The following is a 12,336-nucleotide window of genomic DNA, read 5'->3' as shown; positions in this document are numbered from 1 at the left end:
ATCACATTACGCGATAGTCCCTTAGTAAATTGATCTGCCATATTTTTAGACGTATAGACATAGTCCAATGCTATTACTCCGGAGTTTCTCAATTTTCTAATAGATTTTAACTGCCGCTTTACATGCCTAGTGGTCTTTATGTTGTCCTTTGAACTGTTTATCTTGATAATTACTGTTTGGTTATCACAGTTCATAGAAATTGCGGGCACAGGTTTTTCAACCACCGGCAAATCCATAAGGAGCTCACGGAGCCATTCAGCCTCAACAGTAGCAGTATCAAGTGCTGCAAGTTCTGCTTCCATTGTTGACCTCGTTAAGATGGTCTGCTTGCAAGACTTCTAGGAAACAGCGCCACCTCCAAGTGTGAATGTATATCCACTTGTGGCTTTTAACTCATCAGCATCAGATATCCAATTTGCATCACAATAGCCCTCGAGTACCTTTGGGTACCCAGTATAGTGAATGCCAAAGCTCGACGTTCCCTTTAGATAGCACAATACTCTTTCAAGAGCATGCCAGTGATCATCTCTCAGATTTGAAACAAACCGGCTTAATTTGCTCACAGCAAATGAGATGTCAGGCCTCATTGCACTAGCCAAGTACATTAGCGAGCCGATGATTTGGGAGTATCTCAACTGATCCCTCATTATTCTTCGGTTCTTTCTCAGGATCACGCTTGGATCATAGGGAGTGGACACAGGCTTGCAGTCACTATAACCAAAGCGACTTAGTACCTTTTCCACATAGTGAGTTTGTACAAGTGTTACCCCACCATTTTCTCCCCTTAGTAGTTTGATGTTTAGTATCACATCAGCCACTCCCAAATCCTTCATGTCAAAGATCTTTGACAGAAAGTCCTTGACTTCCTCAATCACATTGAGGCTTGTCCCAAAGATTAGTATGTCATCCACATACGAGCACAGGATTACTCCTTCTCCCCCACCATAGCAGTAGTACACACATTTGTCGGCTTCATTCGCAATAAAGCCAGCAGATGTCATAGTTTTATCAAACTTTTCATGCCATTGCTTAGGTGCTTGTTTTAGGCCATACAAAGACTTCAATAATTTACACACCTTTCCTTCTTGACCTTCTACTATGAAACCATCAGGCTGATCCATGTAGATCTCCTCATCTAGCTCTCCATTTAGGAAAGCCGTCTTAACATCCATCTGATGAACGAAAAGACCATGAGACGCAGCCAGGGCAAGCAGTACTCGGATTGTGGTCAATCGGGCCACTGGTGAATAAGTATCAAAGAAGTCCTCACCTTCTTTCTGGGTATAGCCCTTAGCCACAAGCCTTGCCTTATACTTTTCAATCGTACCATCAGGCCTAAGCTTTTTCTTGAACACCCATTTACATCCTACAGGCTTGCACCCATAAGGATGATCAACAATCTCCCAAGTTCCATTGGTCATAATTGAATCCATCTCACTTCGCACTGCTTCCTTCTAGTAGTCAGCGTCGGGAGAGGAAAATGCCTCAGCAATGGTGCTTGGAGTGTCATCCACGAGGTATATAGTGAAATCATCACCAAAAGACTTTATAGTCCTCTGTCTCTTACTCTTTCGAGTAGCTCTACTATTATCCTCCTCAGGATTCTCAACACATGTTTGTTCAAGATGTTCTATTGGCGCCACAGGGGAATCAACAGGTTTTTGACTAGATGTGCTAGGTACATTTCCTCTCATAGGAAATTCATTCTCAAAGAATGTAGCATCTCTGGACTCAATCACTGCACCGACACGCATGTCAGGTACTCCAGAGCTTACAACTAGGAATCTATAGCCGACGCTGTGTAAAGCGTAACCGAGGAACACACAATCTATAGTTTTTGGTCCAAGTTTGCGCTTTTTGACGATTGGCACATTCACCTTGGCCAAGCATCCCCAAGTGCGTAGGTATGAGAGAGTCAACCTTTTCTTTTCCCATTCCTCGAATGGTGTTACTTCTTTATTCTTTGTAGGAACTCTATTTAGGACATGATATGCCATCAATATAGCCTCACCCCACCATTCGTTGGAAAGTCCCGTAGTGTCTAACATGGCGTTAACCAAATCAGTTAGAGTGCGATTCTTTCGTTCGGCAATCCCATTGGATTGGGGGGAGTATGGAGGCTTCCTCTCATGAATAATTCCATGTTCCTCGCAGAATGAATCAAACTCATGTGAAAAGTATTCTCCCCCACGATCAGACCTCAACCGTTTGATTTTCCTTTCCAATTGGTTCTCTACTTCAGCTTTATAGATTTTAAAATAATGCATTGCTTCATCCTTTGTTTTTAGCAAGTACACATAGCAAAATCTAGTGCTATCATCAATAAGAGTCATGAAATATTTCTTTCCTCCTTTGGTCAATACACCATTCATCTCGCACAGATCAGAATGAATGAGATCTAGCGGTGCCAAATTTCTCGCCTCTTTCATAGCCTTGTGAGGCTTGCGAGGTTGCTGGCACTTAGACCCTTTGACCAGATCGATTTTAGGGATTAATTTTAAACTAGCTAAGCGCGTCATACAACCAACATTGATGTGATAGAGTTGGGAATGCCAAACATTAGACTCATCATCATTTCTCACATGGTTCACAATTTTATCACAAGAATCCATCAAAGAGAAGCGGAACAAGCCTCCGCTTTCATAGCCTTTTCCAACAAAGGTTCCATACTTGGATACAACACATTTATTAGACTCAAACACAAGTCTAAAGCCGTCTCTACACAATAGAGACCCACTAACGAGATTCTTCTTGATGGAGGGGACATGCTGCATGTTCTTTAGCTGCACGATCTTTCCCGAAGTAAACTTCAGATTGATCGTACCAACACCAAGTACAGCAGCATGCGTACCGTTTCCCATCAGCAAGGAGCAACCTCTTTGTTCCTGATAAGAAGAAAACAAAGAAACATCAGAACATACATGAATGTTAGCACCCGTGTCAACCCACCACTCAGGCGAGAGACAGACTGAAAAAACTGTAGGTAGATGATTACTGTACCCAGATCCTCCAGATTCGCTAACAACCATGTTTGCGGTCTTCTTCTGCTTGTCCTTGCGGTCAGAGCACTCTTTTGCCCAATGGTCAGATGCACCGCAGACAAAGCAAAGACCCTTTTCTTTTTCCTTGCCCTTCTTCTTAAAAGTTGCAGCTTTAGGCTTGACTACAGGCTTGTTTTTCTTCTTCCTCTATGCGGCATGAAAGTTCTTCTTTTGCACCAGATTGGCGCTAGAACCTTCCTCATGCGCTTTCTTGCCATGAGTGTCCTTTGCCCTAGCATTCTCCTCCACACCAAGAGTAGCAATGAGATCAGTCACACTGAACACTTGCCTCCTGTGCTTTAGAGTAGTGGCAAAGCTCGACCAAGTAGGTGGCAGCTTAGCGATGATACCGCCGGCCACAAACTTGTCAGGCAACTCACACTCATTGTTCTGGAGTTCCTTTGCCAGCATCTGTATCTCATGAGCCTGCTCTACTACAGATCGGTCATCGACCATCTTGTAGTCATAGAACTTCTCCATGATGTACAGCTCAGTGCTAGCATCGGCAACACCGAACTTGGCCTCAAGTGCATCCCACATGTCCTTGCCAGTGTCCATATCCATGTACACTTGCACCATGCTTTCAGCTAATATGCTGATGAGAGCCCCCTTGAACAAGTTATCTGCCTCATTGAACTTAATCCCCTTCTCGTGAGAGAAAGGAGGTTCAATGCGCTTTCCCTTGATCACGTGCTCACAACGCATACTAGTGAACCACAGCTTGGAACAGACATGCCACACTTTATAGTTGGATCCATCATCTTTCAATGGTGGTGGTTTTAGTGACGCAGCAAAACTAGCAGCCAAAAAAGACCTATCAAGTTTTTGGATTGTTGAACATTTGGTCAATTTACGACTTATATTAATCCATAAAAATGACTTAACCAATAGTAACAATACCACTAACCATACTGTAACACCACCACTAGTATTTAACAGTGCAGCAACCAAGTACGCTAACAACGCTAACAGAATAGCATATGAACAATAGCGCACAGTGGGGTTAGGTTTATACCCTAGGGTGGGACTGCCGGTACCCGCGGACAGTGAGCCACCATCTTCTCCGTCGGTGGCGTTGGTGCAGGCACCAGTCCTCCTCGTGTCCACCATGTTGCAGAGGAGGTCGTGCCGGGAGCAGTAGCACGGGACTCTCCCATCAGGAAGTAGAAGCCCCCGAACAGGAACCTGCAGAAGCGAAGACGGGGCAGCAGTCGCGCCGGGAAGCTGGCGCTCCCCAAAAACTTGATTCCCCGCCTACCCGTGCAGGTACGCTTAACGGGGGAAGTTCCGGAGGCCTACTACCTAAGCTCCCTGTGTGCGCAGGGAACTCCGATCGGAGATGCAGACGAACAGCTCAGCGCTCAGATGTTGCGGAGAGGAGGAAGAGGAAGAGTCGGGTCTGTCCCCTGCCGGACAGGGGCGTTCCCCATCTGTCTGTTAGGCCCTGTCGGGGGAATGAACCTGGACAGGGTGGTTGGGCGTTGGGAGTTGGCTGCGGCGGCTAGGGTTTCGGTTGGCCACGCCCACGCCCACGGCCCCGGCCCCGGCCCCGTCGCGACGCGCGGGCGGGCGGACGGCTCGGCTCGGCGGCGGCACGCGCGTGTGGCCTCCCGGTCCTCCCTCTCAACTTGTCTATGTGAGAGTCCTAAGACTCACTATTTAAGTTGAGAACCTTTTTAGTGAATTTTCCATGTGGTACTAATCACTTTTCCACTTAACAATAATTGTGGGCCTTTGAAGTTTATTTGATTAATTAGAATAAATAATGGGCCTGGCCCAAATTAATCTAACACTTCCTACGATCCAAAGGAGGCCCTACTGTTTTTTATTGGTTTGATGAGTTTGGATCCAAATTTGTTTATTGAATTCTCTGGTAGTGCTTGGTTATGGTTGCAGGTCGATGATAAATGCCAATTCTTCAGGTGGACGGATGGCTACAAGAAAGTGCTTGCATCAATGAATCATAAAGGCAAACTGCAGATTAGAAGCGAAGCAACAAAAATGATTGGATTGCAGCATAGATGAATTTGAAGCATGAATTCGTGGATGACCGCTAGATGGACAGGCTTTTTCAGTTCGGTTCAGAACTTCAGATGTTGGTAGTGATCTGTGTTGTCATTTTTTTTTTTGGGGTGTGTGTGTGTGTGTTTCTGGTGTGATTGTGATTCTAGCTAGTGATATGTAAGTGCAATTATGCTTATGCCAGCTACAAGTGAGGCATTATGTCCTTATAATGTCTGTTAATGCATTATGGAATGGAATTGATGTTTCAGCACCTTGAATATTAGTTACAAATTTTAGCATGATGTTTGTATGAGTGTTCACAAGAATATCTTCAGAGAGCATACAAGAAGCCAGAGTAACAATACAATGGTAAACCTGTGAACATGCAGAGAACATACAAAAGAATATTGATGAAACCATAAGGATATTAGTTCACATCTCAGTTGATGGGGATGAAATAAATCTGAGTTGGCTCCTCAGTTACACAACAGTTGATAGGGATAAAATAAAAGTGAGTCTACATCTCAGTTACATGAAACAACACTAGTTCATACATAGACCATATGTGTCCCAAACATGTCAGCTCTTAGGTTCATAGACAGTTCAGTTGGTCTTAAGCCTCCTGTTCGTAGACAGTTCAGGAACATTCTCTTACTGGACAGCAGCATTTTGTTCTTGTACAGCAGCATCAGCAGTTTGTTGTGCGGTAATCAAGGCCAATGCATGCTGACATTGTTTACCCAGTTACTCCTAGATTGCTCCATCTGAAATCCGAGAAATCCATAGAACAAGCACTGCATGTGAAAACCTAAGATTAGCCCTGCTTCCTACATTTGTTGATGAAGAGGAGGAAATCCACAAATTAACCAAGAAAATAGATCCTAACCTCGGGTCTGAGACCGTTCTTCACCTTCCTGGACCGTCCATGGCAGCGACGTGGGCTGGACGGAGCTTGGGGCGCCTGTCCTCGAAGGATTGTCTTGTCTATGATAATGCATTCTCCACAATCAGTAATTTCAGAAACTGGAGGAACCTTATTTCAATCTTTTAATGGTTTTATTCCTAATCTCAATCTCACACTGTCTTTTGTCATGGGTGTGAGGCAGAACAGATCCACACTGGTCCTACCAAATAACTCCAGAGCTTCTTTGTTGTACTAAACTACATTTGATATTGTGACCTCAGACTCAATTCAGTTGTGTACCTGACAAATTAACAGATTCACCTTTGTCCCCCCGAGTGGCATGGAACTTGATTGTGTACCTGAAATGCAATCCATCTCAACAAAGGCTTAGACACCTACACGTAGTAAACAATTTGAATGTTTCAAAAAGCAGTATTCAGATGATGTGTGTACTTTATTTTGAAACTGTCTTTGAAATAGATTTACATCAACATGATGAACAGATTTAAGCTTGCAGATGGACATATAGCTCCTTCCTCGGAATAAAATGGCTATGAAGTGATCTGGACCACCCTGAGATATTTCTGTACCAAATGTGAGGAGCTTGCACTACTGTACAGATAAACAAAGAACTGAAACAAAAGAAAACTATTTGTTAAACAAAGAACTGAAACAAATTAAAGGAAAACTGTGTCTAACCTGAGACTTTTGAAAAGATCTATGTTTGTATATGGCAGCCATGAACGTTATAAGAGTTGTACTTGCTTGTAAGTGTAACAATTTATACTGGAGATTTATGTTTGCATATGGCAACAGACAAAGCTAAATATGAGTTTTTGAATCTACCTAGCCCTCTTTTATGAACTATAAGAGAAGTGCCTAGCACTTTGCATTGCACAGTTGTGTAACCATCTGATTCTGATACAAGTCACATCCTGTACCGCCAACAAAACACAAGATTAATTAACATCAATCATGTATTCACCAAGATCTAAGTCACATCTTGTATGTTGTGGACGTTGGGTCCTAGGGTAGCTGGACCTCGGCTATGCGGTTCATAGCCTCGATCCGTAGGGTTGGGGCGAGGTTTTACCCCTCGGCACCCGATTGTTGCAGCAAAGGGAAATTGGGTCATTGTTCTTGCTTAATTCTAATGACCGATCTTACAGGACTAAATAGAGATGGGAACTCCTAGATGCTAGGCCTAAAATGACGAAGTAAACAACTCATAGCCAAGCAACAGACTCCTAGCCATGCAGCCAAGTAAACTGACGAAGTAAACAACTCCTAGCCAAGCAAACAGACTACTAGCCATGCAGCCAAGTAAACTCCTAGCCATGCAGCCAAGTAAACTGACGAAGTAAACTACTCCTAGCCAAGCAAACAGACTACTAGCCATGCAGCCAAGTAAACTGACGAAGTAAACTACTACTCCTAGCCATGCAGTGATCATGCCTAGTCAAGGCGTGCTCCAGATAGCGCGCAGATCCCAGCCATGCGTGGTGATCGCCCAGTCAAGGAGCTGCTGGCGCGGGCGGCGCATCCCGCGCGGCTGGCAGCCTTTTCCTGCCCGAGCTGTACGCGGTCACCATGCCTCCACATGACACTGTATCAACAACAAAACACAAGATTTTTTACTGCAAATGCATTACTAGGCTACATAGTTGTCATATCTAAAATACAATATCAAATTGTCAGGAAAATTGAATGAAACCATACAAGATATGTATAAACAGATTAGAAACTTTAGTTACTAGCATATAGAAGACAGAGGTTTATGTACTGTATGAAAATAAAATTTTGGCATAAGAAGAACGTGAAGAGAGCTCAAGGTGGGAACAAGGACGCTAGAAGCAGGAGCCCAGAAGCAAGGCCCAGGAGGGAAGCAAAGCCCAACCGGCGCTATCACGGCCCAGAGTGGGTGGCCCAGAAGGAGAGAACCGTGGCGAATCTGAGCGCTGCCAACGTTAACTAGCGTGGAGAGAGGTAGGACGGAATGGACCTAGCTAGAACGGCCGGCTGTGCCGGAGGCGGCGGCGGCGACGAGCGACTCGCTCGGTGTAATAGCTAGAATTCTACCCAAAATCCACTCTGTTTATTAACGGCGAGGTTTAAAATGCAAGGAAAGGTTGCATTGTGCCGGCGACAAAACAAGCTTAGGCCCGTGCCACACGAGAACCTGCCGAAACCGGTGGTCTTCCACGACAGTGCTCTAGATCCTGAACGGGTTCTTGCTCGCGTGCCTGCGCATAGACGCGGGCGCGCTCCTGCCGATGCACAGCATGGTGTACCACGCGTTCCGTGCCCGCGTCACCATCAACGGGATCCCTCCACCGCTGGCCAGACCGGCGTGCTGTTCATCTGCTCCGACCGCACTCTCTGACCCCATCTTCCTCTCGGTATTATCATGCGACTTCGATGCCGCATGTCATTAATACTCACCGATATATACCACTAGTTGGTAGGTTCCCGTGAAACCAGTGGTATCAGAGCAAGTATAATAGTAGGCTATAAGTCAGCTGAATGCTGAGATGGAGGAGATAGGAGAGAAGAGAAGCATACTATAAGTTTACATCCGGTTTAGACACAAGAACCAAGAAACTTTATGAGAGAGAAGTGAATCATATATTAATAATGAAGAGCTAACTACTACATAGATGGACTAAGAGCGGGTTGTAAAGATCCTCTGGGAAGCTAGGTTATTATTAGCCTTGCTATTATGAAAGATCCCACTGATAAATCAACCCTCACCGATATATACTACTATATATGATATTGATTTCTCAACAGGTCTCATGGTTGTCAGAAATTCTGTCACCTATCCGCACAGTGCGCTGCCGGTATTTTGTTTGTTTGTTCTGCCTACACAGTTCTGAATTTTGTCCCGCCACACGTGCTCGAGTCGTCTGCTCTGGTGAGTTGTTTCCAAGTTCCGAATTTGTTTTTTTTATCGTTGTGCTCAGATGTTCAGATTTTCGATTTGCTTTCGTTTTGTTTCAAAATGTACGTTTCAGAATTTTTTGTTGGCTCAGATTTTTTATTTGCTTTTTTTAAGACCTGTAAACGATGAATTAAACAATTGGACCGTTTACCCGTTTAACCGTTAAAAACTGTCTAATAAACAGTCTAAACAAAATCGACTTAAACGTGATTAAGTAAGATGAATAACCATTTAATTCATAATTTAGTCAATAAGAGGATTACAACAACTATCGCTATCAACACTGAACTAATTACCATCATAATTATATTAAGTGTTGTGTGATTTAGATTTCTTACAAAATGATTATTGGGTACAATACTTATATTCTTTTACATGTGTAAATATGTACACTTTTTAGCATATTTGTCTTTTACATATATAAATAAATGGCTCTCCTTTCATAACTATTAGTTTTAACACGTTGGCAAGTAATTTCTTGCCGAATTTTATAAGAGATTATATATATATAGTATATTCCGTAGCCACCACCTTCGGAATACCTTATTTTGTAGCCAGGCCGGTCCGATCGCACCATCCACCGGCAGCGATGCCTATCCAGGCGCGCGCTCGTTGGTTCCCGTAATTCCATCCAATCTAGTAATTATTTTACCGTACCTGCTAGGAGCTTTAACTACCGATACAGAGAATTACCGGAACCTAAATGACCGGAGCTGCTGGGAGAGACGGGTACTTCCCGTTGATGATGGCTCATTTATGTGCGGTCAAGGCAGCTGCTTTATCGTACTTGTCAGATAATTCCGTCGCATGAAGTCCTAGCGTGAGTAGCGCTCGTAGCACTAGTGCATGCACGCAGGTAACTGATGAGCGTGGGTGCATTTACTACTTTCTGGCACTAGTGCTTGATTATTGGCGTTGAACGCTTGCATGTACGTATCCAACATCCATTGCACTCTTCCAATGCACCCATTCAGATTCTAGATTCATACTTGAGTCGCCTAACATCGCCGGCCGGGGACTCATCAGTTCCATCGGCCATGTTCATCCATGGCGGCCAGGAAGAGCAGTCAACAGAGTCGGTGCAGGTTGGGTTGTCGGCGCCGCCGGTGACGCCGATGACGACGCCGATGCCAAATGGGACAGCAGCGAGCAACTCTTCACCATCGCCATGCCTTACACCAGCAAGATTAGTTACAGTGACTCCTCTCCAACCAGTATCGCCGGCAACCATGCTGACTCCAGATAAGGAGAAGACGTACATGCATGTGAGTATATTTACTAGCTTCGAATAGTAGCATGGAAGTCGTATGATAAGGAGAAATATTTTATTTAGTATTTGCTTTGTACTGTTTTTTAAATTCAGTCTACGAAATATTTCTTAATGCGCAAAATCTCGTAAATATTTCTTTGTGCAGTTTCTCGTAAATATTATTACTGAAAATTCTCGTAAATGTTTCTTGGTGTAAATTCTTGTAAAAAATATTATTAGTACATAATATTTCATAGTGCAGATTCTCGTAAATATTATTAGTGAAAATTGTTGTAAATGTTTCTTTGTGCCAATTGTGGTAAATTTTCTTGATATGAACTGCTGTAATCATAGTGGAAAATTTTTAATTAATATGGTATATACTATGTGTACATAAGAATCTATCGACGGTGTTGGGATAATTTGTACTGTATGACCGGTAAACGTTCAGTGTGATCATAAAGTTGTTGTCTGTGAAATAGGAACCTTTGTTACCTGAAGCAATGGTGCCAAACGATGAGTTGCGTTTCAACAGTAGTGATGAAGCTAAGGAGTTTTACTACAAATATGCGAGCAAAGCAGGATTCGACGTTCGCATAACCAAGAGCCATAAAACTGTTATTGAGTTGAACTGCAATAAACAAGGGCACTGTGATTTCTACAAGCCCGGGGAGGACAGAGTCAGAGAGAAAATGTCAATGAGGTGTGGATGCATGGCATTTGTGAAGGTTAAATGGAACATTAAGAAGGGGTATTGGTTTTTTGAGAGGATACGGTTGGAACACTCTCACCCCTGCATCCATCGCCAAGCTTAACACAATACATGAAGGCGCACAAGGAGAAGGACCCAACGATCATGGGGATTGTTGATCAGATGCAGAGGTGTGATGTACCCCTCAATGCAACCGTTAATGTGTTGTCAGACATATATGGTGGTCGGCAAAACTTCACATTCACAGAGATGGACTTGAAAAATAGGTAATGTAGATAGTACAGTACTTTCAAAGCATCTCATCTCATTTGGTAATTTATCTATTTAAATGGATTTGTTTGATGTTGTGATTTTAGGATAGCTGCAGCTGCCAAGGCGGAGAGGGAAAACGGTATTCCCAAGCTGCTAGAGTTCTTTTCGGAGATGAAGGCTCAGAATGAATATTTCTACTATGAGGTGCAGGTGGACAACGAAAACGTTGTAAAGAATGTTTTTTGGAGTCATGCAAGCCAGCGTGCAGAGTATAGAGATTTTGGAGATGTTGTCACATTTGACACCACATACAAAACTAATATGTATAACATGCCTGTGGCTATGTTTGTCGGTTCAAACCATCACCTACAAAATGTCGTGTTTGGGCAGGCACTTTTGTAGGATGAGCAAGCTGACACGTTTGAGTGGTTGTTTAAATCATTCCAAAAGTGCATGACTGGGAGTCGTGATCCAAGATGTATACTCACAGGTTAGAAAACAAAATTTTCTTAAATATTTCTCAAAGATAGGATACAAAATTCTAGTAAATGTTTGTTACTGCAATTTCTCGTAAATGTTTCTTGGTTCCAAATTATCGTAAATATTTGTTAGTGCAAATTCTCGTAAATATGTCTTGGTGCTAATTCTCATAAATACTTCTTAGTGGAAATTCTCGTAAATATGTCTTAAAAATGTTTTGACTTATCGTAAATTATCATGATTATATCTCGTAGATGTATGTTATGATTTTTAACTTCATGTTTTGTGGTACAGATCAGGATCCGGCCATGGCTTTAGCCATCAGTAGGGTGTTTAAAAAAACTCAACACAGGTTGTGTCGTTGGCACATGCTGAATAAGTATCGAAACGAGCTGAAGAAACTATACAAGTTGCATGAGGGTCTCAAGATAAAATTGCTCACTGTGATGAATCACCCGCTTACACCTGTAGAGTTTGAGGCAGCATGGAATGCGTTGGTGGATGAATATGGTATACGTGAAGATGAAGCTATTCAGGGTCTTTGGCAGAATAGGCACTTATGGGTTGCGGCTTATCTGAAACCCTTGTATTGTGGGAGGATGACTTCTACACAAAGAAGTGAAAGTGTGAATAAGATGCTCAAGAGTAGGCATTTCACAGGTCATATGACATGCATAAGCAAATTTGCACGCAAGATGCTTGAGTTCATTCAGCACACAAATCACACAGCGGCAGGAGAAACACATTGGTCAT

General features: G+C 43.2%; 1 protein-coding gene and 1 long non-coding RNA gene across 3 annotated transcripts; one reads left to right on the top strand and one right to left on the bottom strand.

The window, feature by feature from the left end:
* Nucleotides 1-5,478: 5,478 nt before the first annotated feature.
* LOC136485158 (uncharacterized) lies at nt 5,479-7,125 on the bottom strand. 2 transcript variants are annotated; one of them, XR_010766337.1, is made up of 3 exons: nt 6,403-7,125; nt 5,932-6,308; nt 5,479-5,839 (listed from the first exon to the last, which is right to left on the bottom strand). It is a non-coding gene; the product is annotated as an uncharacterized lncRNA (long non-coding RNA). The 2 variants fall into 2 exon arrangements; XR_010766336.1 differs by having other exon boundaries at nt 5,932-6,344; nt 6,436-7,125.
* Nucleotides 7,126-10,119: 2,994 nt separating this feature from the next.
* LOC136489108 (protein FAR1-RELATED SEQUENCE 5-like) lies at nt 10,120-11,901 on the top strand. The gene is made up of 5 exons (XM_066485830.1): nt 10,120-10,155; nt 10,622-10,867; nt 10,969-11,117; nt 11,208-11,331; nt 11,878-11,901. The coding sequence occupies exons 1-5, from the start codon at nt 10,120-10,122 to the stop codon at nt 11,899-11,901; spliced, it is 579 nt and encodes a 192-aa protein (XP_066341927.1).
* The last annotated feature ends 435 nt before the right edge of the window (nt 11,902-12,336 follow it).

The sequence above is a fragment of the Miscanthus floridulus genome, chromosome 10 (genome assembly GCF_019320115.1).
Source record: "Miscanthus floridulus cultivar M001 chromosome 10, ASM1932011v1, whole genome shotgun sequence".
In the NCBI taxonomy this organism is placed as follows: Eukaryota; Viridiplantae; Streptophyta; class Magnoliopsida; order Poales; family Poaceae; genus Miscanthus; species Miscanthus floridulus.
Note: the sequence above shows the minus strand (reverse complement) of the source record. Positions and strands in the feature narration are given on the sequence as shown.

Bases quoted from the DNA above. Each gene is read 5' to 3' on its own strand.
- LOC136489108 (XM_066485830.1), top strand. From the start codon at position 10,120: ATGCTGACTCCAGATAAGGAGAAGACGTACATGCAT. The intron at 10,868-10,968 runs GTTAAATGGAAC...CAATACATGAAG, and splicing joins GATGCATGGCATTTGTGAAG to GCGCACAAGGAGAAGGACCC. The intron at 11,332-11,877 runs GTAAAGAATGTT...TTTGTGGTACAG, and splicing joins AGGTGGACAACGAAAACGTT to ATCAGGATCCGGCCATGGCT.